Source organism: Eschscholzia californica, unplaced genomic scaffold (genome assembly GCF_041429995.1).
Source record: "Eschscholzia californica isolate CP2 unplaced genomic scaffold, dmEscCali1.0.p SCAF_3, whole genome shotgun sequence".
Lineage (NCBI taxonomy): Eukaryota > Viridiplantae > Streptophyta > Magnoliopsida > Ranunculales > Papaveraceae > Eschscholzia > Eschscholzia californica.
In genome coordinates, this window is record NW_028238420.1 from 44,772,392 (window position 1) to 44,799,023 (window position 26,632).

Sequence of the window (26,632 nt, forward strand, 5' to 3'; positions counted from 1 at the left end):
CTTTTGAGTCGCCAACCCATTCTTCAACCAGCAGTCAAATCTCTGGTCTCCTCCCAATTTTACCTTTCTAAACACGATAAGTGTGCCACGTAAGACAGCTAGTTTCTTTATGCTTTAATATGTGTTTTTCAAAGGCCAGCGCTTTGGGGAAAGCTAAATAGTTTCCGGGGTGTGAAGACTTGGTAAAAAATTGGTCAATTTTGTTTGACAATTTTATTTAGGGGGAAAGCACAATACTTCTCCACCTCACCTCTCTCTCTCTCCACCACCTCACTCTCTCTCCACCCACCTCACTCTCTCTCCACCTCACCTCTATCTAGTGTTGTTAGAAAGGCCGGGCCGGCCCGGGTTGGGCCCGGGACCGGCCCGTTCCGTACAGGCCCGGCCCGGCCCGGCCAGTTAGGATACCGGGCCAGGTTAGCCCGGGTCTGTTGGCGGTCCCGGGCTGGGCCTATAGTTTTGGACCGGCGGGCCATAACCGGCCCAGCCCGGGAAGAACCCGGATTTCAGCCCGGCCCGGCAGGCCGTTGAGACGGGCCGGGTTATCCGACCTGGCCCGGCCCGGCCCGTCTCAACGGTCAGATTTCAATTTTTTTTTTTTTTTTTTTTTTAAAACCAAGTACAAAAACGGCTAGTTGGGGGTTTTTACCATTTTTATCCCCCAACTAGCCGTTTTCTAGTTGTTGGGGGGGGGGGTAAAAGGTGTCATTTTACTTCCCCCCTTTTGTTATAAATATCTCCTCTTCTTTACTCAATTTCCATTCAAAACTATCTCATCTTCTCTACTTCTCTTAACTTCATCTTCAAGCTCTAAAAATTTTCATCTTTATTATTTTACCTCTCATTCTTTAGAACTACAAATATTCAAGATATCAACATTTTCAAGTATTGGTTTAGTAATTAAAGAGGACTATTATTCAAGAGTCAAGTGATCAATTATTGAAGACTTCAATTAATTTACTTCCATTGGAAATGATTGATAGGTTAAGTGGGTGCCAACCTAGTTGGGATGTGCTTAATCTATAGTGATCCAATTATCTACTTTTTGTTTTGTAATTTTTTTTATTTCATTTTATTTTAATTAAATAAAAAATAACTTTATTTCTACCATTTCAATGTCTTTCATTTATGTTTCCAATTAATTTGGTTGTCTTGCAAAAGAATGAAGAAACTAAAGGAATTACACTAAAAGACAAAATAGTGACCACTAAAAGTGACACCAATTAATTTGAAACCACTAAAAGACAAACTAATCTAGATAAAGAACTAAGGGTCCGTTTGATATGAAAATAAGGTGGGAAAATCATTTTCGTAAGAAAATCTCGTTTTCCACTGTTTGGTTGGGACAAAATGTGTGAAAACCCAATTCTCATAGTAAAAAAAGGTAGGAAAATATCTGGATAAATTTTACCACCTAAAAGGTGTGAAATTTATTTTCACACTCTTGAGAACACGCTCTCTCTCCTCATCTCTCTCGTAACTTCTAATCTCTCTCTCTCTCTCTCTATCATTTCTCTCACTTCTTAGGAACAGCAAGCAACTTTTATCTCTCTCTTGACCTTCTCTCTGATCTTATTTCTTTCTCTCTCACACGATTAGAGAGTATCTCGATCACCTTCTTCATAAATTGAACATCAAAACCCTAAAACCCCAAATCCGAGTTTGAACTTTGAAGATCGATTGAATATTCTCCCATCCACTTCCTGAAATTACGAATGAAGTTTATCAAACCCCAAGATCGATTGCTCTTACCAGATCCCATTAAGCCGAAGAAGTAACCAAAACTCAACTTTATTGAAAGAAGCTTTCAGTTGAATCTCCATTAGATGAAGATAATGTAAGGTAATACTTTTTTATTTTGAGATGCTAATAATTTTGACAATTTTGTAGTGTTTCTTGTGTTCTATGGTTCTATCCAACAACTTGCTCATCTTGAAAATTAGTTTCTAATTCGTACCTCCATCATTATTCTTAAAGCCTATGAATTATTTAGTGAATGCATAATGTGTTTTTATTCATCATATACCATAGTTATGCATTTTTTGTTTCATTGGATCTAAATAACAGTAAGCTTCTAAAGTTTTTTACATTTGGATTTGGTCATGTTTTGTGCTTATTGTAGGATATACCATTATGTTTGTTACATTTTAGTACCACCCCTATAGACTTCAAGGTTTTAAGAGAAAGAAGTCCAATACTCCATTAAGCGAGAAGAACGGACGAGCTACGTGAGGAACAAAAATCTGTAGTTCTGAGTGGGTTATTGAATCATGAGATTCTCGATCCTAGGAATGAATAAAGTTCACTTTGAATCTCATATTAACTTGAGTAATTTGTTTGCTTCAATCGATAGTAATTTCTCCTCTTTCAAAATTGTTGTCATACCCAGTATAAATAGTTAGCTATCTTGCATCATAAACTGCCCTACAAGTAAAATACTACTATCGACTTCATAAGTTGCGCCTTATTAGCCAAGACATCTGCTGTTTAGGAGAAATTTGTCTAACCAAAAGTATTTGAATAATTGAATCCAAATGATGTGCAAAATGTACACTATTGTGACAAAAGTATTTGAATGATGTGTGCTGGCCAGGTTAATTCTCTGGTTATTGTTAGATACACTGTATCCTACGCTCTTTGTTCCTTCGCAAACATAGTACCATGAAGTTCAACTGTTTTCATGATAAGATTAAATTATTTTGTCATTCGACTAATAATTTTGTAACCATAATCTTGTATGCATTTGCTTTCAGTCAAGCAACTGCATATGATAGTTGTGCTTGATATTTGAAAGATGTTGGTTTATAAATGAAATAAGTAGTCTTGGTATTTTATTTTATAGGTTCAGTAATTGCTTCCCTCTTGGTGTTGGCTGTCATATAGCGTTGCCTCTTTACTGCAGGATGCATATGTTTCTCCACAAAATTTTTGAAAAATGTGGTTCAGGTCCTACAAATGGTGAACAACATTTAGCACCAAAGATTGGTTTAGGTCCTACAATATGGTTACTTATATTGCAGTTAAATTTGCTACAGTGGCTTGTCCTAGTTCTCCTCTTCCACAACCCACATAGAAATACTGACTTTGAACCTCAACTTGAAGAGCAGAGTGTCATACTTGGACCGACACCAAAGTGGTCTTCAAAAAGAGCAATTAGCAACAATTATGTGGGAGGTGTACCACCGGCAAAATCGTACATAGATGTCTTTTACTCCCTTTGTGTTGTTTATTTGAATGACATGTTAATGCACATTAATTATTTGGGTTTTAATATTAGTGTGATAGAAATATCATATTTTTTTCACTTGAATTTGAATTTCTCGGGAAAATCCGGGGTTGTATCAAACACTTAAATTTGCATTTTAACATGATATAATGGTTTTCTTTCCCACGAGAAAGAAAACAGTTTTCACATCATATATTTTCACACGTATCAAACGGACCCTAAGGAAAAAAAAAAGTAATACACAACTTATAGGCTTTATGAAAAGAAAAAGTGTTTTCAAATAAAAAAAGTTGTGTTCCTAAAAAAAAAAAAAAAAAATTTGACCTGGCCCGTTTTTTGAAGCCCGCGGGCCGGCCTGGCCCGGGCCAGTTAACAGGCCCGGGCTGGGCCCTTGTAATACCAACCCGGGTTGGGGCCCGGCCCGTCAATTTTCAACCCGGGCTGGTTAGGCCCGGCCCGTCAACTGGCCCGGCCCGGACGGGCCGGCCCAGCCCGGCCTTTTTAACATCACTACCTCTATCTCTCCGATTAGGTCGCCGGCCGGAAAATTTTGCGGCCGGCGACCATTAAAAAAAAAAAATTTATTTTCACACTCTCTCTCTCTCTCTCTAGAAATTTTGCGGCCGGCGACCATTAAAAAAAAAATTTTCCGGCCGGCGACCTAATCGGAGAAGACAAAGAGGTGAGGTGGAGATAGAGTGAGGTGAGGTGGAGTGTTTTTTTTTATTCCCCTTAAAATTTATTTTCCCGGAAATTTTTTTAAAATTCTACATATTCCCTTTAAAATTTCACACATCGGAAACTATTTAGCTTTCCCCAAAGTGCTGGCCTTTTCAAAAATCAAAGTTGAATGACTTTAAAAGGATAGGTCCCAATCGTCCCTTCTAACTGGTTGGGAATGTGTGGTTGCTCATTTATTGGCGGGCGAATTCATACTTGTCTTTACAAACAATTCAACATGTGAACCCCAAAAAAGATACTCCTATGTTGTTGTAGGTTGGATTACAAATTAGGTGAAATTTTAATTACTCTTGGTCGGCCCGTTAACTTTTATTTAAATAAATTTATTTGCTATTATATTTATAAGTGTGTCACTCAAAGTTAATTGATGAGTTTCTTTTGTAATTTTATGTTTGGTTCTTTTTCTCTATTCCCACCCATTGGGAATGTTTCTTTTTTTATTCTTACTTCAATTTTTTTTAAATACTATTCACCTTTTAATCAAATTTTATTGAAATTTTGGGTTTTCAACCTTTCATTCACTCAATCCAAAGGTGGAAGCTTTGTAAACTACTAAACTCCAAAGGTATGTTCTAAATTTTAGCTTTCCTATGCTTTTTTAGTCTATTAATACCTATATTAGGGTTTATATAAAAAAGAACCAGATTCGTTTGTTAGAGTTCAAAATTGTTTTTCGTTACTCTGATTAATATATTATATATATATGAAAGCTAACAAAACGTAAGCTAACTTAATATTCAATCAAAAAAGTATTTATCAAATATTTATTTGATAATTTTATAATTTATTAAAACAAAAATGCTTCTATTACAAAGAAAAGGATTTTTATGTTGGTTGACTCTGAAATTTGGTCTATCTATCTTGAAAATCTGGACCGTCCATTTTAATTTTGACTACTTTGTCGGTCTCCATTATGATCGCTGGGAGAATTTAATGCCAGGCTTTAACAGCTTTGAGTTTGAAGATAGGACAGACTGTTAGGGGGTCCAACTCTATAGACTTAATAAAAAAGGAATTGATTAAATTGTGACAGTCTGCCCTAAAACTGCCCCAAATCCAACCCAAATGGGACTGAAATCCAACATGAACGGCTAGATTTCGCCAGTCTGCCCTAAAACTACCCCAAATCCAACCCAAATAGGACTGAAATCCAACACGAACGGCTAGATTTCGACAGATTTACCCAGAGATAAAGGTGGGATAAAATTCGTCGTCAACATCAGACTTGGACTGCCTTTTAGTCTGATTATTATTCAATATAGAAAGTGACGGTGACGTGTCGTCGGTATTAGTTCCGACCCATTCTCTATTTATAGATTAGATATCTCTGAACCACATTCAAACCACCAACCTTTCAAAAATTCCTCCAAACCCTAACACCAAATTGTCCTACTTTGTCAATTAGGGGAGAGAGAGAGAGAGAGAGAGATGGGAGATTTTGAGAGTCAAGTGAAGAAGAGAGGAAAGGAGTTGACATCACTCTTCAAGAAAGGAGTAAAAATTGTGGGAGATTCTTGTAAGAAAGGATGGTACAAGGTCAAGAATATAAAGAAGTAAATCATTAATTTTCAATTTCTCTTGTTTAATCTATCTTACTAATGTAAATCTGTGTTTTTTTAGATTAGTAGTTGAGGTTGCTTTTCTATTTTTCTTTGTGATAATTTTATTTTCATGTGGTATGATGATGATTGTTTTGTAAACCTAATTTGCAGCAATTTCAATTCGTCTCAATTTATTCTCTTTCAATCTCTGATTATTGCTTTTTATCCATTGACTATGTTTAGCTACGTCTTTAAAGTTCACCTATGGGCTTTAGTAGCAAAATCTAATAACACAGGAGCCTAAAAGGAAATATGCACCAGCCTATACCTAAGAAGAGTATACGGCAAAGTGGCGGTCAATAAACCGTCACTACTGCTTACCAACTAACTGGGATATCGCTTACCAACAAATCGTCACTATTGCTTACAAACAAAGTAAAAGTGACCATGGAAGCGACGGTAAAAGTGACTTGGAAAGCCTCAGTAAAAGTGACTTCGAAATGGCCCTTAAAAGTGCCCATACAAGCGTTGCTAAAAATGCATGAAAAGCCTCAGTAAAAGTGACTTCGAAATGGCCCTTAAAAGTGCCATACAAGCGTTGCTAAAAATACATGAAAAGCGTTGCTAAAAATACATGAAAAGCGTCGCAAACGCATTAAAGTGTCACTAAAAATAGAAAAAATGGGTGCATCAAAAATAAAATAAGTGCACCAGCCGGGAATCGAACCCGGGTCTGTACCGTGGCAGGGTACTATTCTACCACTAGACCACTGGTGCTAATTAACAACTAAGTCCATCCATCGTTCAATAAATTTGAGGTTGGTACTCACTGTTGTCCCCAACCCTAGAATAGAAACCTTAAACCCTTTCCCAACAACACCCAAACTCCGAAAATCTGGTACAGGTAACAAGCAGATTGAGATTGTTTTGCCTAACCAAGTGTGTTTCTAAGAACAATATGTATTCAAAATCAGATCTATCTTGCTCTTTAACTAGATAAATGAGAGAAAGTAAGAACATGAAAAAAAAATTGGAAGTTGTACGTTGAACTTCAACTTATCATACATACAACTAAGAATAAGAGGGGATAAAAGTACTTATAGGAATAACGAGGAGGTGTGTACAGTCGGCACAAAGCTTGACCGCCCTCGTCAATCTTCACACCGAAAAAAAAAAATTAGTTTATCTTCGTAGGTGACCCTAAAGACACATTACGACAAACCGCATAAAAATACATCATGACAGCATAGTTTTTCTTGTTATGTCTATAGCAATACCAACATCTTAGTTTTGGAATCACTATAAGATGACACCTGGGATACAACTAGCTTCTTTATGCTTTGAAATGTGTTCTTCAAAAAAGCAAAATTGACTTTTTGGCTATTTCATCAACTTTGATTCTTAAAAGAATAGGTCCAAATCATCCACTAGGAGTGTCGGGGAGTTTGTAGTTGCTCAATTATTTGCTGGGTGCTTCTAAAGCCACCGGACCAAAAGGCTGTTAGCACTCGGAAGTTTTATTGACTCGGATCAATGGCTATTGACTCGAGTTCTCTATAAGCACCGGTTTTTACTGTGGGTGAAGTTCACCTTTGCTTGCTTTTGCCATCTTCTTCTTCACCATATCCCGCCACCATCCTATGTTGCGCTTGTTGTTATGGCTGAGCAGCTTGTTGTGGTGGTGGAACGTCGTACACCGGTTGTTCCCTGTAAACATCTCTAGGCATCGCGTAATAACCTTGATTTGTTGTCACCTGGCGTACTGTAGTTGGAGCTTGATAGTAACCTGAAGGTATTGGTATCAAGTAAACATGATGATAGCTCTGGTAGCCGGTGGTGTCGTTATATGCCTTTCTTGCCAGTAACCTTGAGGAACTGAAATCGTTGGTTGTACCTGTTGGGTTTTACACCCTTCTACTAGTGTTTATAGCGGAATTAAGACATCTAATGTCTACACTAGTATTCCCAGGATCACATGCATAAACCTATGATAATCATTAATTAAAACTAGAAAGATAAATACCTTGTTCGCTAGTTTTCCCTCGAACCTTTCCAATTGCTTATGAGAAGATCAAGAGCTTCAAGTGTAGCTCCTCTACTTGGGACACGAGCAAACAATTTGATCTCCCACCTTGTTGTATAGCTAGCACACCAATGGTGGTTGAAAAGAAGAACTCCTTTCTTCTTGACTAGATAGATAGTTAATGGGAATTAGCTCACTTTCTCCTCTCTACTTGATGTGGTAGAGTAAGAAAGCTTAGAGAGAAATTCCACACCTTATTCTCTGCCCTAAGAGTGTTTATATAGAACCCTAATAAGAATCCACCTCCTTTTAGGTTTCCTAAAACACCCTTTAGAATAAGATTTAGGGAAATAGTCGAAAATAGCAACTATTGATATTTTCTCAATTCCCTAAGGAGGAGGTGCCCAAACACCACGAAAATTGTCAGATATAATGTTTATTATATCAGCAACTAACCCTCCAAAATTCAGCCCAATCCGAGTCCTAGAAGTACCCGAACCGGTCTAGGCCCAAAAACCCTGTTTTTGGCCTTTTTGTACTATCTTTGCCTAATTCCTTTTTAGGCCTATGAGATATGTTTATGGGACACTCCCATGATTATATCTCACTCCCACTAGTCATATCCTAGATCAATTTGTCACTCTTATGTGTAACCCGTTGTAGGATTCGATCGAAGTTAGCCGCGAATTACTTCGTAATTCGACGATCGTAGTTGGTCTCTAGCTACAACTCTACGATCCCTAAATCAATCGGACTTGATGATCTTCCACATCAATTGTCCTATCCGACAAATTGTTCGCATTGTCACCTTGGTCGAAGGACATCTCCTTCAACTCCTTCAGTACCGGTACTTGATTACCACTCTGAACTGTACTTTCTGGAAATTTCTGAACATAATAATCTCCATGAAAACCTCTTTTCAAATTCTCATCACTATTTCTCTGATACACCGTTTGTTCTTGATTAGCGATCTGCATCCTCTGTAATTCATGGATTTGCCTCTGAATCTCAGCCTGAAAAACGACCGGTTCTTATCTACCGAAATCAGATCCAACTTGAACCTGATATGGTGTTTGAATTGGTTCCTGAATTGTTGACTCAGGCAAAGGATCTTGCAGTTTGGCTATCGGAGAAGCTGGAGTAACTCCTTTATTGTTGTTATTGTTCTCCAATCTAAACAGAAAATCAGGATTACTATGAGTATCAGATGCCGGAGGTGAAGTAGCATCAAGAAATTGTTGAATTTGAGCAGAAATCAAAGCATCAACAAACCACTGTTGATTACTTTCAAGATCTTTACCAGTAAAACTCGAAGGATTAGAAGATTTCATAGGAAATAGAAAGAGACGAAGTCTGGTTGGTCTAGTAGAAGCACGATAAATACGGTCATATTCTCAATTTTCAGATTTTGGCAGAGATGGATGGAGGTGGTAGAGTTAACTCTATTTTGACCGGTGCCTACATAGTTGGACGGTGCTAACAGAGAAAGGAGCAGTTGGACGTGGTGCTAATAGAGTTGGATGCTAACAACCTTTTGACCCGGTGCCTTTAGAAGCACCCTTATTTGCCGAAGCAAATCTAGATAAACAATTCTGACATGTAAATTTTTTTTTTTAATTAAAAAATCCCGACACGTAAACTTGAAAAAGGAAATATTTTGTATGAAGGCACAAACCCAAATTACTATTGAGAAATAATCTTTGTAATTTTGGTTACAAAGTAATTATTCGATTTGACTGTTAAGTCTTACTTAAATGCCAGTGTTTCGAAGAAATAAGTCAAATTTTCGGGACAATAAGTTTTGAAAGAAATTAATGTGATTTGACTGTTAAGTCTTGCTATTATATTAACAATTGTGTAACTAGATACTATTAACAAATGATTTCTCTTTCTACTATAATATCTAGATCGTTCTTATCTATAACCATTTTGTCGGTCTCCTCCATGTCATTAGTGGGAGAAATTAATGTGATTTTAACGACTTTGAGTTTAAAGATTGGACAGACTGTGAAGGGGTCCAATTCTATATACTTAATCAAGAAGGAATCAAGTTTAATGGTGACAATCTACCCAAAATTCAGCCGAAATGCCATTGAAATGTAACATAAACGGCCAGATTTCACCTAATTTAACGGGACAGATGGGGCAAAACCTGTGGTCCACATGAGACCTAGACACCTAGTCCGCCGTTTGGTTAGATTATTGGGAGAATTTCGGACCGACAAACAATATTCAATTAGGGTCTTTGGTATAGGAAGATCAGTCTTTGGTGTAGGCAATGCCATAAAGAAAGTTAGTTTGTGTATTTCTTTTTCCTTTACTAAATTAGTTCAAAGAGAGTGATATAAGGATCAATTAACAAATAACTCCAAAATATATTGACTTGAATAAAAAGTCGGGTTAAATTTGTGGCAACACACCGTTTTGGCCTTCACTTTGTAACTAACTCATTGTTTTGGTTTTCAAGGACAAATTTTTTTTTTTTAATCTTTTTCCAGAACTATCCTTGTATGCCAAAAGTAAATTAGTTCCCAAAAATTTAAAAACATAAAGTCTCTTCATCTATTTTTCCTCCGCTTTACCCCATCTCTCCTTATCTCATTTCTCTCTCCACCTCATCTTTCTCCGGTAGAAAGTTGTCGACCGACCTAGATTTTATGACGACCTTATGGGGGACAAAACAGTGAGTTGGTCACAAATTGGGGCCCAAAATGAAATCGATCCTAAATGTAGCAATAAAATTAATACTTTCTCCATTCTTGTAATTTTGTCTTACATAAACGACTCAACCCTAATATTGATCACTAATTCACTATTATCAACATCACCATTAACTAACAAAAACTACTACAAAATATGTCTACTATCATTATTGTCTTAGTTACAAGATCTTAATAATGTCTCGAGATCTCATGAATGATGAACCATCTTTAGTGAATGACAACCAACATAAAAAGAGGTAGAGTCATTCGACTTAAACGAAAACATATATAATGAAGATAATATGTCTCAGGTAAATAAAAATTCTTATTTTGTCTTTCTCTATGGTTGAAGAAATTTTTTTTATTCCAGTCCATAGAGGCCTTTCGATTGGGTTGAATGAAAGAAAAAAATTCGATCAAAGCAGATCCAATTAATTTATTTTTTTAATCACTTTTTATAGGCAAAATGTGCTATATATCATCTTTTGTGGACGAAATTTGTTTACATTTTTATTAAGTGGTTGTGGTTGAAAATTTTCATTAATTTCATTTATGATATTTTTTATGTTAAGCCCGAAACTTCTTTTGTTAAATGTCGCTTATGGAGTTTAATTATAGTCAATCAAAGTAACAAGAGGTATGAAACTCTTATTATTAATGGAGATAATTGCTATATTAAGGTTTATGGATGTTTTTCTCCCTATACTAAACACACTACTCTCCCTATCCCCTCCACTGCCTTTACTTAATAGTGTTTTTCCTATAGCAAAGACCTTCAATTAAATTAAATAATATAAAAAGTGACGTCCACCTTTAAAGGGAGTTGTTCCAATCCATTTATCTATTTAAAGATCAGATTTCTCATTTCTCTTAATCACATTCAAACCTCCAACCTTTCAAAAACTCCTCCAAACCCAGACACCAAATTGTCCTACCTACTTTTATAATCCAGAGGGAGAGAAAGAGATGGGAAAATTTGAGCACCAAGTGAAGAAGCTAGGATATGATGTGACATCATTCTTCAAGAAAGGAGTAAGAAGTGTGGGTTATTCTTTTAAGAAAGGATGGCTCAAGGTCAAGAGTTTAAAGAGATAGATCATTAATTTTCAATTTCTCTTGTTTACTCTATCTTATTTAATGTAAATCTCTGTTTTTATCATATTTAGTGGTTGATTTTCTATTTCTCTTTGTTATAATTTTCTTCCATGTGGTATGATGATTGTTTTGTAAACCCTAATTCCCAGGAATTTCAATTTGAGTTTCAATATGTTTCCACTTCTTCTCTCTCAAACTCGATTCGAATTTGTGTTTTTCATCCGTTGACTCTGTTAAACAACTTCTTTAAAAGTTCACATATGGGCTGTATAGCAAAAACTAACAATCAAGGGGCCAAATAAAAATATATGCACCGACCCTTAGCTAAGAGTCTAAGATGACCCCTAAAAGTAGGTCCGTAATACTTGACAAAAAAAACGTCGTTAAAAGTGACGCAAAGAGCGACGAGAGTGTCAAGAAATGTTGCCGAAAGTAAGCAAAAATCGTCGCCAAAGTATCCATATAACGCAAAAGTGTCTAAAAAGCGTCGCCAAAGTAACCTAGCTGCCGCCAAAAATGAAAAATTTGTGCACCAGCCGGGAATCGAACCCGGGTCTGTACCGTGGCAGGGTACTATTCTACCACTAGACCACTGGTGCTAATTGATGAGATAAATTCATTAATCCTCTATTTAAGAGTGAATAAATCAGGTGGCTGGATACCCACTAAATGTTTGCAATAAGCCATAGAATAGAAACCTTATTTATGTCTGAGCTTGTTCTACTGATAAATCCTTATCTCATATGCAGAAGATGAAGGAACTAGGGTTTGCTTCTACTCCACTTATCTACAATGACCTCATGTGCCTTACACAAACACAGGTGAGTATGATAAAATCTCAAACATTCTTGACGAGATGAAGAAAAGTGGTGTCTCCCCTGACAATTTTAGCGACAGAATCGGCATAAACTCTTATGGGGCAAATCATGATATTGATGGAATGAAGAAGGTTCTCGAGGAAATGAAAAATCAATCCCATACTTCACTGCCTGAGTTGTGTCACCGATGATTCAATATCTTATGTAATAGGTCGATGACAAAAAGTTCTTACTTGCAGCAGGACGATCTTATACAGGATTTTACGTTTACACTAATTAGTTCTTTCCGAGCAAGTACTAGTAAAGTCCTTTCTTGTGACTTCTAGTCCAATGGGGAACTATTTGCTAGTGGTGGGTATGATAAAAAGGTGAAGACTCTATTAAGGATTCCGAAGGGAAGTGTTAGGATTTGTTCGGAAGATAATGAGGAGGTTGACTTGCTTAAGAAAAATTCTACTTTACGGACACTTTTTATTTTTAAATGAAATTTTGGGCTTATAGTCCAAAAACCTACCCTTAAACACACATTTAGCCATCTCCAATCCTAAAATGGGTTTGTAAACCAAAATATTAATGTAAATGGATATCTAGTCCATTTGTATTCATCTCGAGAGAAAACACAAATCCCTAGAATACATATTAAATCATAATACCTACACTAACCTTCCTTATATATAAAAATTGAATTTCCTTCAAAATTCCCAAATATCCGTTTTCATTTTTATCTCCCACCTTCTCTCTCCAATCACGATTCTAATAAAAGCAACCATAATCTTCATTGTACTCCAAAACGGGAACATGTTACTTTTCTCTCTCTAAAACTGAATCATCTATTCAACCTCCATTTTTAGTCTCGAAATCTGCTTCATCTTCATTAGACCAGCTGAAAACTCCATCGTTTATTTTGATTTTCATTATCAAAGATTCAGGTTCGAACCATTGTTAAGATTAACAGTTGCTTAAAGCAACCATTTTAATCTTTCTTCTTAATGTTTTTCATCATCATCTTTAAAGATATTTATGATTTTCATTATAATCGATTTCATCTCTTTATTATCTTTTCAAATATTCATCATTATTCATGATTTTTCTCTCTCTAAGATCTTCATAACCGATTTATGATATTAATGTTAAATCTTTGTTTACTAATTCATTATCTTCGATTATGTTATGTTTGTATCCATGTATTATTTTATTTTTCATTAGATTTAGGTTACAGATCTTGATGGTTAGAACATCTCTTGATATCAGATCCGGTAACGATACCATTTTTGATCCAGAGAAGATTACTTCCTTTTTTTGTAATAGAATGTAAACGATATGTAATTTATATGAAATTATGTGTACTTTATTGAACATCACAATTTTGTACCAGAAAAGATTCCGTACGTTTTTTTGTAACAGAATGTAAACGATGTGTAATTTACATAAAGTATGTGCATTTATTGCAAATCACACATTTGTACCATAGAAGATTCCGTACGATGTTACTGTAATAAAATGTAAACAATGTGTGTTGTGCAAAAAATTATATGTACTTTATTGCGCTTTCCACATTTGAACCGCTAAAGATTTCGTACAATTATACTGTAACAGAATGTAAACATTGTGTAATGTTCCAAAAATTATATGTAATTTATGTCACATTATACATATTTTTTCACACAACAGTGACCTTGTGATTCAAACTAAAGTTCTATTTTTTCTCCCAACACATTATGAAGTTTAACAAACAGTATGCATAATTTACTCCATTATAAATGTCGTTTCTAGTCAATTACATGTTTTGCTGACAAATGTATATGTTTTTCTTTTTGTAGTTTTGTCGTTACTTGTGGAATTTCCTACAAAATCATCCAATCTAAGTCAGAACACAAACTAAAATCTGATGATCGGGATAAAATATTTACTGAAGTCGGTCAGTTGTTTCCTGGCGGTGCAAAAACATTTCGGTATGCTCTTCGATAATATAGTATAAACACAGGGCATGATTTCAAATTCATCAAAAATGATTTAAAACGTGTAACTGTTGTTTGTCCCGTTCAACACTTCAAATGGACAGTACATGGATGGACACCATTTCTGAACCAGAGAAGATTTTGTACGTTTTTTTTTGGAAACATAATGTAAACGATGTGCAATTAAAAGAAGTTACATGTAATTTATTAAACACGACACATATACATTTGATAAATTACGTTGTGTACATTACAAATGATGGTTTCCTCGTCATAAATAACACATAATTTATGAACTTGTTTCATAATTTGTATTCGATGTGTGGTTATGTATGAGTAAAAACGAAAACAAATGCTGCTGTAATGTTCCCAGAAAAATATACTCTTTCCAAACCTGAATGTTAAGTGAGAGAAAGTGATATGTACGTTTTGTATATTAACCCCCACATCACGCTAAGTTGATCCCAAAAAATATGCTCTTTCCAAATCTGAAAGTTAAGTGAGAGAAAGTAATATATACGTTTTATATATTAACCCTCAAATCACGCTAAATTGATCCCAAAAAAATTCGGTCCTCGATCTGATTCGGAAAGAGGGAGATTTGATTTGGTTTTCAAATCTGAAAGGATGAGAGAGGAAATCTGAATTGAAAAATAAATTGAAGAAGAAGAACGAAAGATTTCACTCACTGGTAATGGCGTTTCAGTTTTGTTAGGGTTTTGGTTAGGAATCGGTTCGGAAAATCCGGTTTTCATATCTACTGCAAGTCTACAACAATAAGATATGTTAATAATCAAACAAAAACCAAATGGATAAATATAAATTTAGAAAAGACTATCAAACTTCAAGTATCTAACTACTCAAATTAGTCTGAAAAAGGCTTGTTTTTGTCTGTGGGTCTGTTGTATTCTACTGTAATATCTATCAAGGTTAGAACCCGTCCAAAGCTAAAAAAAAAAACTGTCGCCGGAGACACGGAACAGGGAACCCGTCCACGCGCCACCACCACCTCCACCACCAGCACTGCTTCCACCACCACCGCCATTTCCAGTTCAAAAGAGAATCACTTCCAAAGCTTCATGAACTTATCATGACTAGCAGAAGCCACCACATTCGTCACATTTGACACAGCTAGAGTAGCAATCAATCCTTCATGCGCAGCGAGAGTCATTGTCTTATTCTCCCTTGTGTTCCATAGTTTAGATGTTGGAATCAGAGCCAATTTTGGCTCGTACCAAATCGTCAAACTCAGAAACGAAATGCCTATTGCGTTCGCCTCGTCGAGCTCTTAAACTTAGAGCCAGTAATAACTCAATTCCGATTCCGGATGAATGAGAAATTCAAGTATAATCAAACAAAATATTCATCATTCTTCTTTTTTTTTTTTTTTTTTTTAAAAATCTGTCCTCTCTCTCTCTCTAAAAACTCCGGCGAAGGGAAAACCCTTCGCTGGAGAATCTGATCACGAACGGATCTGTTGTGCCTGCTGTTCACGAAAGGATCTGTTCGTGAACAGGTCTGACCTTCACGAACAAATCTGTTCGTGAAGAAGGTCTGTTCGTTGAACAGACCCACCTCCGGCGAAGGGCTTTCCCTTCGCCGGAGTTTTTAGAGAGATAGGACAATTTTTTTTTTTTTTAAGTTTTTTTTTAGAGAGAGAGAGAGGAATGATGAATATATATATTTTTTTATGTTTAATGGTCGCCGGCCGGAAAATTGGCAGGGCGACGACCTTCGCCGGTGAAGATGATGAAGTGGCGAGAAGATGAGGTGGCAGAGAGAGGTGATGAGTTGGATGAGAGAGAGGTGATGACTAGTTAACGATGTTATAACAGAATCTAAAAAAAGGGGGTCATCTGGGTATTTTTGATAAAGTAGGGGGCTAGGCAGGAAACCGGTCACAAAGTTGGGGGCTATTAGAGAAATAACTCTTTTTTTAATTTGTATATCAAATTTAAGAATTTTTAATTTTTAAAAAATAACGGGTTTACCTGACCCGAATTCAACCCGGCCTGTCCTTATATACTTGGTCCTGGACTCCCGGGTATAACCAACCCGGATTGAGGCCCCGCCCGGGACCTAACCGACCCGGGTTGGCTAGGCCGCAACCCGGTCTGCAACCTGGCCTGGCCTTTTGACCACCACTATACCCGCCTACAGGTGTCGGGAGTGAATGTAGATTGACCACATGATCTGAGGCGCCAAGAGAATTTGGGGTGCGCCTATAGATGCACCTTATAAAATTCTCCAAGGGTGCACGGAGAACCATGGGTCAGGTACATGAAGCCCATCTGAAACCCTCTCTCTCTCTCTCTCTCTCTCTCAAAAAATCGATTTTTCCCTCTCTTCTCCATCAAAACGAAAGCCATTGGTGGCTGACTACAAGTAAGTAAACTAATACAACATATCCTCTGGCCTTTTAATATGGAGGAGGGAGCATCATCTAGATTAGGTTTAATTGAGAAAGCAAAGAAGAATCTAATGAGGACTACCCCGATGGCGTCTATTTCCAGATTGATAACCATCTACATCAAAGAACAGGTACCCTACTTTTTAGTTGTTGGAATTACTATTTGTTTGTTAATTAAATTTGGTGTGTTTGATTATTAATCCCTACTTACCCAAACAATTAATAGGACGACGACGACCACGACGGGAATCATCATATAGTAATTGGTTTTTTTGGTATAGTCACCGACGATGATGATGATGATGATTACACTACTACTACTACTAGGCCTATGCCTATGCCTAGGCCTAGGGGGGTTAATATTGATGATGAGGTAATTCCATTTCCATCACCATTAAAGGTTATTGCTTTGAGTTTCACTAAGTCCGCAAGATCAAGGATCCAAAAAGCAGGTGGAAAATGCCTAAGTTTTCGTCAGCTTCCTCTCTCCTTCCATAAAAATTCTTTATTTACCTTCTCCAAACACCATAATTCACTGGTCATCATCAAACCCAAATCCAACCACAACAACAACAACATCATCAAGGGTTGTAGTAGTAGTAGTAGTAGTAGGAGTAACCAAACAACCATGAGGAATGTGAGAAGGAGAATTCAAGGAGCATTCATGGACAACCTAAACGACGACCTCCTCTGCGAAATCCTCATTAGACTACCTGCAAAAACATTAGGTGGATTAAAAGTTATCAACAAAAGATGGTACTCCTTCATCTCTCATCCTTCCTTTGTCTCCAAACACACTACTAGTCTTCTTCAAACAGAAGCTCGAGGAGGTCATTCTACTTTTATTTCGCAATCATACCACAGTCGTACGACTCTGTTATCTTTTGATTGCCCTTCACCCAATCTCTTTAGTGAAAAAACCTTTACCCTAAGCTTACCACCTGATAACCCCTGTATGCCAACCATTTATCCTGAACCAACATTTTATGCTAGTGGTCGTGGCCTACTTATTGCTGAGACTGATTACCACACTTACATCTGCAACCCTTTAACCAAGAAATATAAATGTATTCCATTTCCCACCAAAACGTTATATTTTAGTTCCGGGTTAATCTTTGGTGGGTCAACTTCCTCCGGCGACCAGTATGACCATAATCACTACACTCTGGTTTGTTTGGTCGAAGTACACAAAGCTTTTAAATTCATGATTTTTATGCCAAAGGAAAGGCATTGGAGAGACTCCAACAAGTCTTCGTGGATAAGCCATCGTAGTAACTGGTCAGAAATGTTTTGTATAAGAGATACTGTTCCTGTTTGTCATGGAAGGATCATGCATTGGTTAACTCAACAGGGATATATTGTTGCATTCAATTTGGATAAAGAAGAGAGTAGGTTGATTGAAATACCAAAGACCGCACTAACGGTTGAAGTGAACCAATTTTGGCGGAAATGTGCTTGGCTTGGAGTTTTAGAAGGTGAAATTATTTTTGTCGTGGGTACCTCTAAACATGAAATAGTAACTTGGGTACTCCATGATTACGAAAACAACAAGTGGAAAATTAAGAGAAAAGATGTGATAAATCCTGGAAGTGTTCCCGTAAATTATATTAGACCAGTGTTCTTTGATGGTCGGAGATTTTTGTTCACCATCTCAACCACCATGTTATACAATAATCCATTTTTCTATTGCCATTTCCTGATGGAACATGATGTCCGAACGGGTGTTTCAAAACCTTTACATTCCGAATGTAGTTTATCTTTTGGAGGTTCATTACAGTGTGTTCCTATTACAAGCACTCTTATTGAGGTTTAGAGAGGCAACCGAAATTTGGTTAGGAACTTATCATGAAATTTAGGTATTTACTTTTGGTTAAAAATCAATTTTATTTTTTATTGTACTGGTGTGATGTATTTATTATAAATTGCACAATAGTTTTTTTTCTGGAACTGCAGTTTATTTATGGATACCTTCGGTGTTGAATTAGCGTAAGGCCAAAACAAGCATTATAATCAGTTTGAAGTTTTTTTTTTTTATTATTTTCAATTATATATATATAAGCAACATAGAAGTGTTATGAATTATCGAAGAACAAGCTGCAGGAATATGCGGAGAGAATACGTCTTTTGCAGGTGCTTTATTGTTGTGATTGAAGAAGTAATCGACGTTCCCCAAGTTGTATGCTTGGAGGGAGAATTTCAAACAAGTAGATGCAATAAGAGGGGAAATGAGAAGATATTAGCTCATTTCAGAAGTTTGAGGAAAATGTTTTTGAAAAAGTACGTAGTATTGATTTATTCGCCTCACTTATTTCAATCTCAAAATCTATATGCATCTTGAATACATACCATTCTATTTAACTTTATGTGTTGTTACTTCAGGTCTGGGTAGGGTGGTGTTACTTCAGGTCTGGGTAGGTCTACTTCCATATCGATTTTCATTCTTATTTGATGATTTAAAATGGGAAGGTCTCTAGGTCATTAGTTAGGGTTTAAGGGTGGCTACTCTTTTCCAAGTTCAATATTGTATAGGACGAGGTGAATCATATAGTTTTTTTTTTCGCATAGTCACCGATGAAAGTATTGGGGTTTGTGATGAGGTTCCACCATTGAATGTCTACCTGTAGAAACATTAGGTCGACTGAGAAGTTATCAACAAAAAGATGTTATTCCTTCATCTCTGATCCTTACTTTGTCGCTAAAAGCCCACTAGTCTTCAAACACCTTGTGATGCTTCTAGTTTTTCTTTCAGAAACATGTATTTTATTTTCGAAAACATTTTGTGATAATATATCAACCATTTACTCTAGGTTTCCCATCGTTAAGTATAGTATATCAACCATTTGTGCTAGTTGTCGTGGCCTTCTTATGGTTGTGATTCTAATTACGGGATAATCTTTGGTGGGTCAACCTCCTCGGCCCACTGTGACTACAATAATCACTACAGTCTCGTTTGTTTTGTTGAAGCATCCAAGGCTTTTAAATTTATGATTTTTTTTTTGCCAAAGAAAAGCTTTGGAGAGACTCGAACAAGTCTTCCATTATAAGTTATGGTACTAACAGGTTGAAAATAGATTCTGTATGCGGACATATTCTTCCTGTTTGTTATCGATGGATTATAGTTGGTTGTAAGTTTCTTTTTCAAGAACAACATATCATGAATCTCTTTACCTTGCTATGTTTCCAGCTAGGGTTTCTAAAATTCCTTCATGTCACATGCATGTTTACTCGATACGTTTAACTATTTTCTGAACTATAAAAAGTTATGTTTGTTAGCACGTATTATTAAAAAATATCGATAAAATTACCATTTCATTTTAAACAACTTTATACATTCTTTAGTGAAAACTCTTAACATAAATAGTTCGATACGTGTTGGTCACATTACCCATATGGTAAAGCATCGTGTACATACGTTCTATCATTCTATGTTAAGTGAGTTTTTTAGTTTTTATATAAAGTTGATAGTTCTTTAATCTTTCATTGTTAAAACGAATTAATTTATTGATGAACTTAAATAAAATTTTCTAGTTGATGAAAGGCTTTAAACAGTGAACACAATAAACTAAAGGCATCAAGTAAGTTATTTCTTCAAATTTTGTTTGATTTTCTTGACACATTTATGAGAATTAAAATAAAGTGGTTAAATTATAAATTGGGTTTTAGATTTGATTTATGAGCTTTCTTAATTTATAGAGATGCAAAGTTATTAATAGAGGATTTTATGAATTTCTTAATTTAATTTTAGTATTTGAGTGAAACTATAAAATGCTATTAGTCTAATTGAATCTACATGTTTTGTGTTGTTTCAGGAAAATATTTCAAGCCCAATAAGTGCTCAAATGTTTGAGTTTTGCAATTATGATTTATTTTCCAAAGGAATACAAAATTCTGACGTACTTTCGTGTTCAAACTTCTACTACGATGACAATTCTTCTAACACCACAAATCTTTCATTTACATCTGACACCCTAGAAAAGTATAACAAAAATAATAGCTGCAGTAATAGTAATAACAACAACAATAACAACTATAACATTAATACTATCGCGAATAATAATCTTTCGTCAATAATTTTCAACTCTCATGAAGAGAATGGAAATAATAACATCTCATAGTCAATAAATTACTTTTCACCCCTTACATTTCCTATTCCTAAATTTCCTACAACCCAAGATGACCAATTTGATTTTTCTTCCCTACCACCACAAATGTTTATCAACAACGATGTCATTAACGGGTTCTCACCTTGTTCTCCTGAACCCATTCACCCATTAAATGTATCCGGACCCGAACCTGGGCCCGGACCACCATCGTCATCATCCATAGTATTTGAAGATGATTGTCTTTCTTCTTTACCTTGTTATGGAAACTTAGATCCATCCTCACCTTCTTGTTCCTTCCTTTATCCATCTTCTGCTTCATTTTCACCTGTGAACTTCACGTCTTCGTTATCGGGTGATGGGTCAAGTATTTACCCGGGAGGAATTCTAATGGAAAATTTTGGTTAAAATCCCAAATTTTGAGCTCAAATAGGAAATAAAATCCAGCCCGGAATAATAACCCACTCAAAACCCAATACTCAAATATCATCCCAAATCAAACCCAAATACGGATCTCTAGGCACCATCCCTCCCAAAAACGCATTTCTAAGAATTCTTCTAATTTCATATTCCCTCTTTTACCCTCATATATATATACTCAACAGCCCACCTATTAATTCATTTTTCATTTTCTCATTCTCTCTCTAAACCAAAACACTTTCTTTTTATCAGACAATATTTTCTCTCTCTAACCTTGTTGATCGGATTTGCATCCCGCCGGAAAATGTCGTCGGATCTGCTTCTCCTTGAAGGTACGTCTTCATCTTCTCTCTTATACTTTTTTCAATGTATCTTTTATCTTCAATCATCATCTTATATCTTCTTTAATGGAGGTTGAAAGAATCTTCAAATCTAGTTTTAGGGTGTTTTCATAGTGTTTTAGAGAGATAAATGTATAAATTTTCAGATCTAGTTATTTCAAGCTTCATTGGTGAGGTTGTTCTTGGTGTTATCTTATCTTAAGGTTCAATCTTCTTATGAAGTTTCTTGGTTTTACTTCCACACTATATAATTTCAAAAAGGGTTATTTCCTTAATAGCCCCCAACTTTGTGAGCGGTTTCCTGCCTAGCCCCATACTTTATCAAAAATACCCAAATGACCTCCTTTTTCAGATTCCGTTATCACACCGTTAACTAGTCATCATCTCTCTCTCCTCCATCTCATCTCTTCTCTCTGCCACCTCATCTTCTCGCCACCTCATCATCTTCACCGCCGAAGTTCATCGGCCGGACAATTTTCCGGCCGGCGACCTTCAAACATTTAAAAAAAATCTCTCTCCTCTCTCTCTCTAAATTTTTTTTTTTTTTTAAAAGACCTCAAGAACAGACCAGATCTTGGTATGTTCTTCACGAACAGAGAAAGGTTTGTTCGTGAATAACAGACCAAGATCTAGTGTGTTCTTTAAAAACAGACCAAGATCTGGTGTGTTCTTTAAGAACCGACCAAGAGTTGGTGTGTTCTTTGAGAACATGCCAGATCTAGGTCTTTTAAAAAAAAAATAGAGAGAGAGATGAGAGAGAAATTTTTTTCTTTTAACGTTTGAAGGTCGCCGGCCGGAAAATTGGCCGGCCGACGACCTTCGCCGGTGAAGATGATGAGGTGGCAGAGAGAGGAGATGAGATGGAGGACAGAGAGATGATGACTAGTTAACGGTGTTATAACGAAATCTGAAAAAGGGGTCATCTGGGTATTTTTGATAAAGTAAGGGACTAGGCAGGAAATCGGTCACAAAGTTGGGGGCTATTAGGGAAAAAGATTAACATAAACTTTATTTTTCTAAGAAATCAAAAAGTGCAATTTCAGATCTATTTTAACGGTTTCTCTCTCTAAAATTACGTTTTTTTTTTTGCATATCTTGGCTTTTAACAGACAAATTGACTAGTGCTTTAAGCATTTTAAAATATATTGTTAATACGATGTTAATACAACGAGCAAACTCAAAAATGCTTTAGTTTTTTTATAGATGGTACCATCATAAATCAGATTTTGTATCTTATAGAAATCGATTGGCGTCTCAAACACTTTTACGTATGTTTTGAGCACTTGTAAACAGTGTTCGACATTTTCTGTAGTGTTATTAACATAATGCTTAATTTCAAGTATTTTGTCTTTTGCATTTTTTGACATTTGTAAACATTTGACAAATTGTCATGTGCATTCTTAGAAATGACTTGTGTATTTTGTCTTTCCCGTAGGCATATAATTCTGTGTTGATTCTTGTGCATTTTCCATCGTTATATAGACACAATCATATTTACATGAACAATTTTTGTCGTGTTTTAAACATAAATCTTAATCATTAAATGTTTTCGTTGCTATACCGACACAAATACATCAATTAGAACATTGTATCTTATGTTATTAATATAATGCTTAATTCCAAATATTATGTTTTTTACATTTTTATATTAAGCAAATAATGTAATAATTTGTCGGGCTTTAGGCTCTTTTATGTTGTTGGGCTTTAGGCCCCTTTCATTTATGGTTTGAATTAGACGGTTATCGTGCTTATCACATCTTCGTGATGTATCAATGCCTTATAACGACTAACGTAGATCGTAGTTTGATTCTAAAAAAAAATACTAGCAAATAGCATTATATTGTAGTAGTGTTGTTGTTTTATATAGGTAATAGTTATTCTTGTTTCTGGCAACAACTTGAGAAAAGATATATATTTGTTTGAATCGGTTTGGTATATTTAAGCAAACCCCTAGACAACATCAACCCTCAAAGTGGCTGCTAATAAGACTTGACCAAAAAAGCGTCCTTAAAGTATTTTGGTGACGCCAAAAATGAAAAATATGCACCAGCCGGGAATCGAACCCGGGTCTGTACCGTGGCAGGGTACTATTCTACCACTAGACCACTGGTGCTAATTGATGATTGAAATTCATTAACCCCTATTTGATCTAAGCAATCAGGTGGCTGGCTATTCAATGTTTGTCATAAACCCTAGAATAGAAACCTTAACCCTTCCCCAATTTCTCAAATACCACTCTCTTTTCTCTCTCTCTCTCACTAGGAAAATGGAGTCCAGAAATTTGTTCTCAATCCTGAAACGATTGAGCTTCTCCAACAACACCATATTCAAATACCCGAACTCTGAAACTCTCGTCTTTGTAGGAAGCAGATCATTTTGTTCAACCAAAAGAGGTGTTTCCAAGAACAATTTGTATTCAAAAATTAGTCCACTCGGAAGCCCTGGAATCAATCTATCTCCTGAGTTAGATAAATGGGTTGAAAATGGGAGAAAAGTTAATGTTGCTGAACTTCAACGTATCATTCGTGATCTTCGTAAACGAAAGAGATATACCCAAGCTCTTGAGGTCAAACCACACTCTCTCTCTCTCTCTCCATCTCATTGATTAATGATGTTGGTTCTCACTTGATTTTGTTTGTTTTAGGTTCTTCATTTGGTGAAATTTTAATGGCATTGAAACTATCTAATGGGTAGTTACTAAAATGTGTCATTTCTAATGGCTTAATCTTGTTCATTTGTGGTTCTCTGGTTTGGTGTACATTAGTGAACCTCTCTTTATATGAGAATTAGTAATGGCATTTTCAAGCATGTACATCCTGTGGGGTTATAGAATTATGTGTATTGGGACTCGTAAACATGATGTTTTTCTCTTGCTTGGAGATTAATTTGGTTGGAGACCTTGATGGTCTAACTATGATGTATTCTTTCTTTCGTGACAGAGATTTTGTGTAGTTCATTTCAGTTGTGCATTATGAAATTTATCTAAATGGATGGTAGAATCATGATGTAGTCTAACTCTGATGTATTGTTTCGTGTCGAGATCTTGAAGGGTTTGTCAAGAGTAGTTCTTTGTTAGTTCGTCGGTCGGGTGGGAAGAAATGGGTGAGTGGTGATTATTATTTCTGCATCTTGAACTAGTGAGTAGCTCGGATGTGATGATATTTGAGTTTCTTGAAATCTTGAATTACTTTAGTTAAAAGAAAGGTTTAGTGTCCATACACCTTTAAACCCCATCAATAGAGATTAGAATCTAATCATTAGAGCGTAAAGTGATGTCTAGAAACATTCCGCAACATTGTATGTGGGTAAATCCTTTCGAATAATTTATGAGGATTATCTACATGGAGAGAAGATGATCATACGAACACGAAAAATCCCTTGGGTCATTTCCATGTAGATCATGTACATGTCTACCAATATCTCAAGAGAGCCCTTAATGAAGTGGTAATACTTAGTGTAAACGATTAACTTATTATTCTTAAATCACTATGTTTCTACATTGGGTATCTTGAAATAAATGTTTTAAGCTTTCTCATGCATGGACATGAAAGTAACCGAGCAACAGATTCTTTTTCCTGGTGTGATTAGTCTATACCACATAATGTCTTCACATCCTAATTTGTTTCATGAAACCCTTACGATTGCAGGTGTCAGAATGGATGGGTAATAAAGGAATTTGTGCATTTTCTCCTGTAGATCATGCTGTTAGGTTAGATTTGATTGGTCGAGTACGTGGGCTTGACACTGCTGAAAGCTACTTCAATGCTATGAACGACGAAGACAAAACCGATAAGACATATGGAGCACTCCTTAATTGTTACGTTCGAGCTTGTGCTACTGATAAATCCTTATCTCATATGCAGAAGATGAAGGAACTAGGGTTTACTTCTTCTCCACTTAGCTACAATGACCTCATGTGCCTTTACACAAACACAGGTGAGTATGATAAAATCCCTAGCATTCTTGACGAGATGAAGAAAAGCGGCGTCTCCCCTGACAATTTTAGCTACAGAATCTGCATAAACTCTTATGGGGCAAATCGTGATATTGATGGAATGGAGAAGGTTCTCGAGGAAATGGAAAATCAATCCCATATTGTCATGGACTGGAATACTTATGCCGTGGTTGCAAATTTCTACATAAAAGCATCTCTCAGTGATAAGGCTGTAACTTCTCTACAAAAATCGGAAGAGAAAATAGATAGTAAAAAAGACGAACTTGCCTATAATCATCTAATTTCGCTCTATGCAAGTCTCGGAGACAAGGCTCAGGTGATGAGACTATGGGAGCTTGAAGCTCCTTGTAAGAGGTATATGAACAGAGATTACATTACTATGCTTGGTGCATTAGTGAAAGTTGAAGAGTTCGAAGCAGCTGAGAAATTGCTGAAGGAATGGGAATCCTCTGGAAACAACTATGACTTACGAGTCCCTAATACTCTCATTCTAGGGTATTCTCAGAAAGGTTTGGTTGAAAAAGCCGAGGAAATGCTCGAAAATTTAGTGAAGAAAGGCAAGGTATTGACTCCAAACATCTGGGGGATTGTTGCTGCTGGATACACACAGAAGGAAAATATGGAAAAGGCTGTGAAGTGCATGAACAGATGTTTATTACTAGTCGAGGGTAACGAAGGATGGAAGCCGAATCCCAAGATAATTTCGAAAATATTGAATTGGGTAGGTGATAATTGTGAGGCGGAAGAGGTAGTTGCCTTCGTGGGGTCGTTAAAGACCGTAATTCCCATGAATAGGGACATGTATCATGCTCTGATCAAGGCAAACATCAGAGGGGGAAAAGAAGTTGATGAACTTCTGAACAGCATGAAGGCTGATAAAATTGACGAAAATCAAGAAACGAAAAAAATCCTAAGCACGAACATCGAGCTAGCTGCATGAAAGTGGCATACAGCTCTTTGTTCCGTCACCAGAGTTCTCAACAGGTCAGAAACGGGCGATCATTCGGGTTTGTTCATGGAGCCACTGTGAATGCATCTTATTGCTCAGGTGGAATCAGATGTTGAAACTGGAATATGCTAGATGTATCCTCTTCAGTAAAGAAATTGTTCGAGACCACTAGTCAATAAACTTAATTTCGGCATATCTTGTTTTCTTTAAACTCTAAATGATACATTATATATAAACTCTGATGGAATTCATTTGATCAAGTTGAATTGTTTTGTGATAAAATAGAGGAAAGTGTGACTTGTTCTTTCTTTTTCCCTGTCTTCTTTTGAAAGTAATAATCAGAGATTCACAAC

At 36.2% G+C, this 26,632-nt stretch overlaps 2 protein-coding genes and 3 non-coding genes across 5 annotated transcripts; 2 read left to right on the forward strand and 3 right to left on the reverse strand.

Moving 5' to 3' along the window:
• Nucleotides 1-6,214: 6,214 nt before the first annotated feature.
• Nucleotides 6,215-6,285, reverse strand: TRNAG-GCC (transfer RNA glycine (anticodon GCC)). Its single transcript has one exon. It is a non-coding gene; the product is annotated as a tRNA-Gly (tRNA).
• Nucleotides 6,286-11,856: 5,571 nt separating this feature from the next.
• Nucleotides 11,857-11,927, reverse strand: TRNAG-GCC (transfer RNA glycine (anticodon GCC)). Its single transcript has one exon. It is a non-coding gene; the product is annotated as a tRNA-Gly (tRNA).
• Nucleotides 11,928-16,373: 4,446 nt separating this feature from the next.
• LOC147550747 (F-box protein At2g40925-like) lies at nucleotides 16,374-18,557 on the forward strand. Its single transcript, XM_086670108.1, has 2 exons — nucleotides 16,374-16,645; nucleotides 16,741-18,557. Exons 1-2 carry the CDS (start codon nucleotides 16,529-16,531, stop codon nucleotides 18,325-18,327), a joined length of 1,704 nt encoding a protein of 567 aa, XP_086526234.1. The 5' UTR covers nucleotides 16,374-16,528; the 3' UTR covers nucleotides 18,328-18,557.
• A 4,860-nt stretch (nucleotides 18,558-23,417) lies between these two features.
• TRNAG-GCC (transfer RNA glycine (anticodon GCC)) lies at nucleotides 23,418-23,488 on the reverse strand. The gene has a single exon. It is a non-coding gene; the product is annotated as a tRNA-Gly (tRNA).
• Nucleotides 23,489-23,493: 5 nt separating this feature from the next.
• On the forward strand, nucleotides 23,494-26,561 carry LOC147550749 (Tetratricopeptide repeat (TPR)-like superfamily protein). The gene is made up of 2 exons (XM_086669729.1): nucleotides 23,494-23,941; nucleotides 25,023-26,561. The coding sequence occupies exons 1-2, from the start codon at nucleotides 23,552-23,554 to the stop codon at nucleotides 26,268-26,270; spliced, it is 1,638 nt and encodes a 545-aa protein (XP_086525855.1). The 5' UTR covers nucleotides 23,494-23,551; the 3' UTR covers nucleotides 26,271-26,561.
• Nucleotides 26,562-26,632: the final 71 nt, after the last annotated feature.

Coding starts and splice junctions, on each gene's coding strand:
- LOC147550747 (XM_086670108.1), top strand. CDS start 16,529: ATGGAGGAGGGAGCATCATCTAGATTAGGTTTAATTGAGAAAGCAAAG. Junction 16,646..16,740: donor CCATCTACATCAAAGAACAG/GTACCCTACTTT, acceptor AACAATTAATAG/GACGACGACGACCACGACGG.
- LOC147550749 (XM_086669729.1), top strand. CDS start 23,552: ATGTTTGTCATAAACCCTAGAATAGAAACCTTAACCCTTCCCCAATTT. Junction 23,942..25,022: donor GATATACCCAAGCTCTTGAG/GTCAAACCACAC, acceptor TTACGATTGCAG/GTGTCAGAATGGATGGGTAA.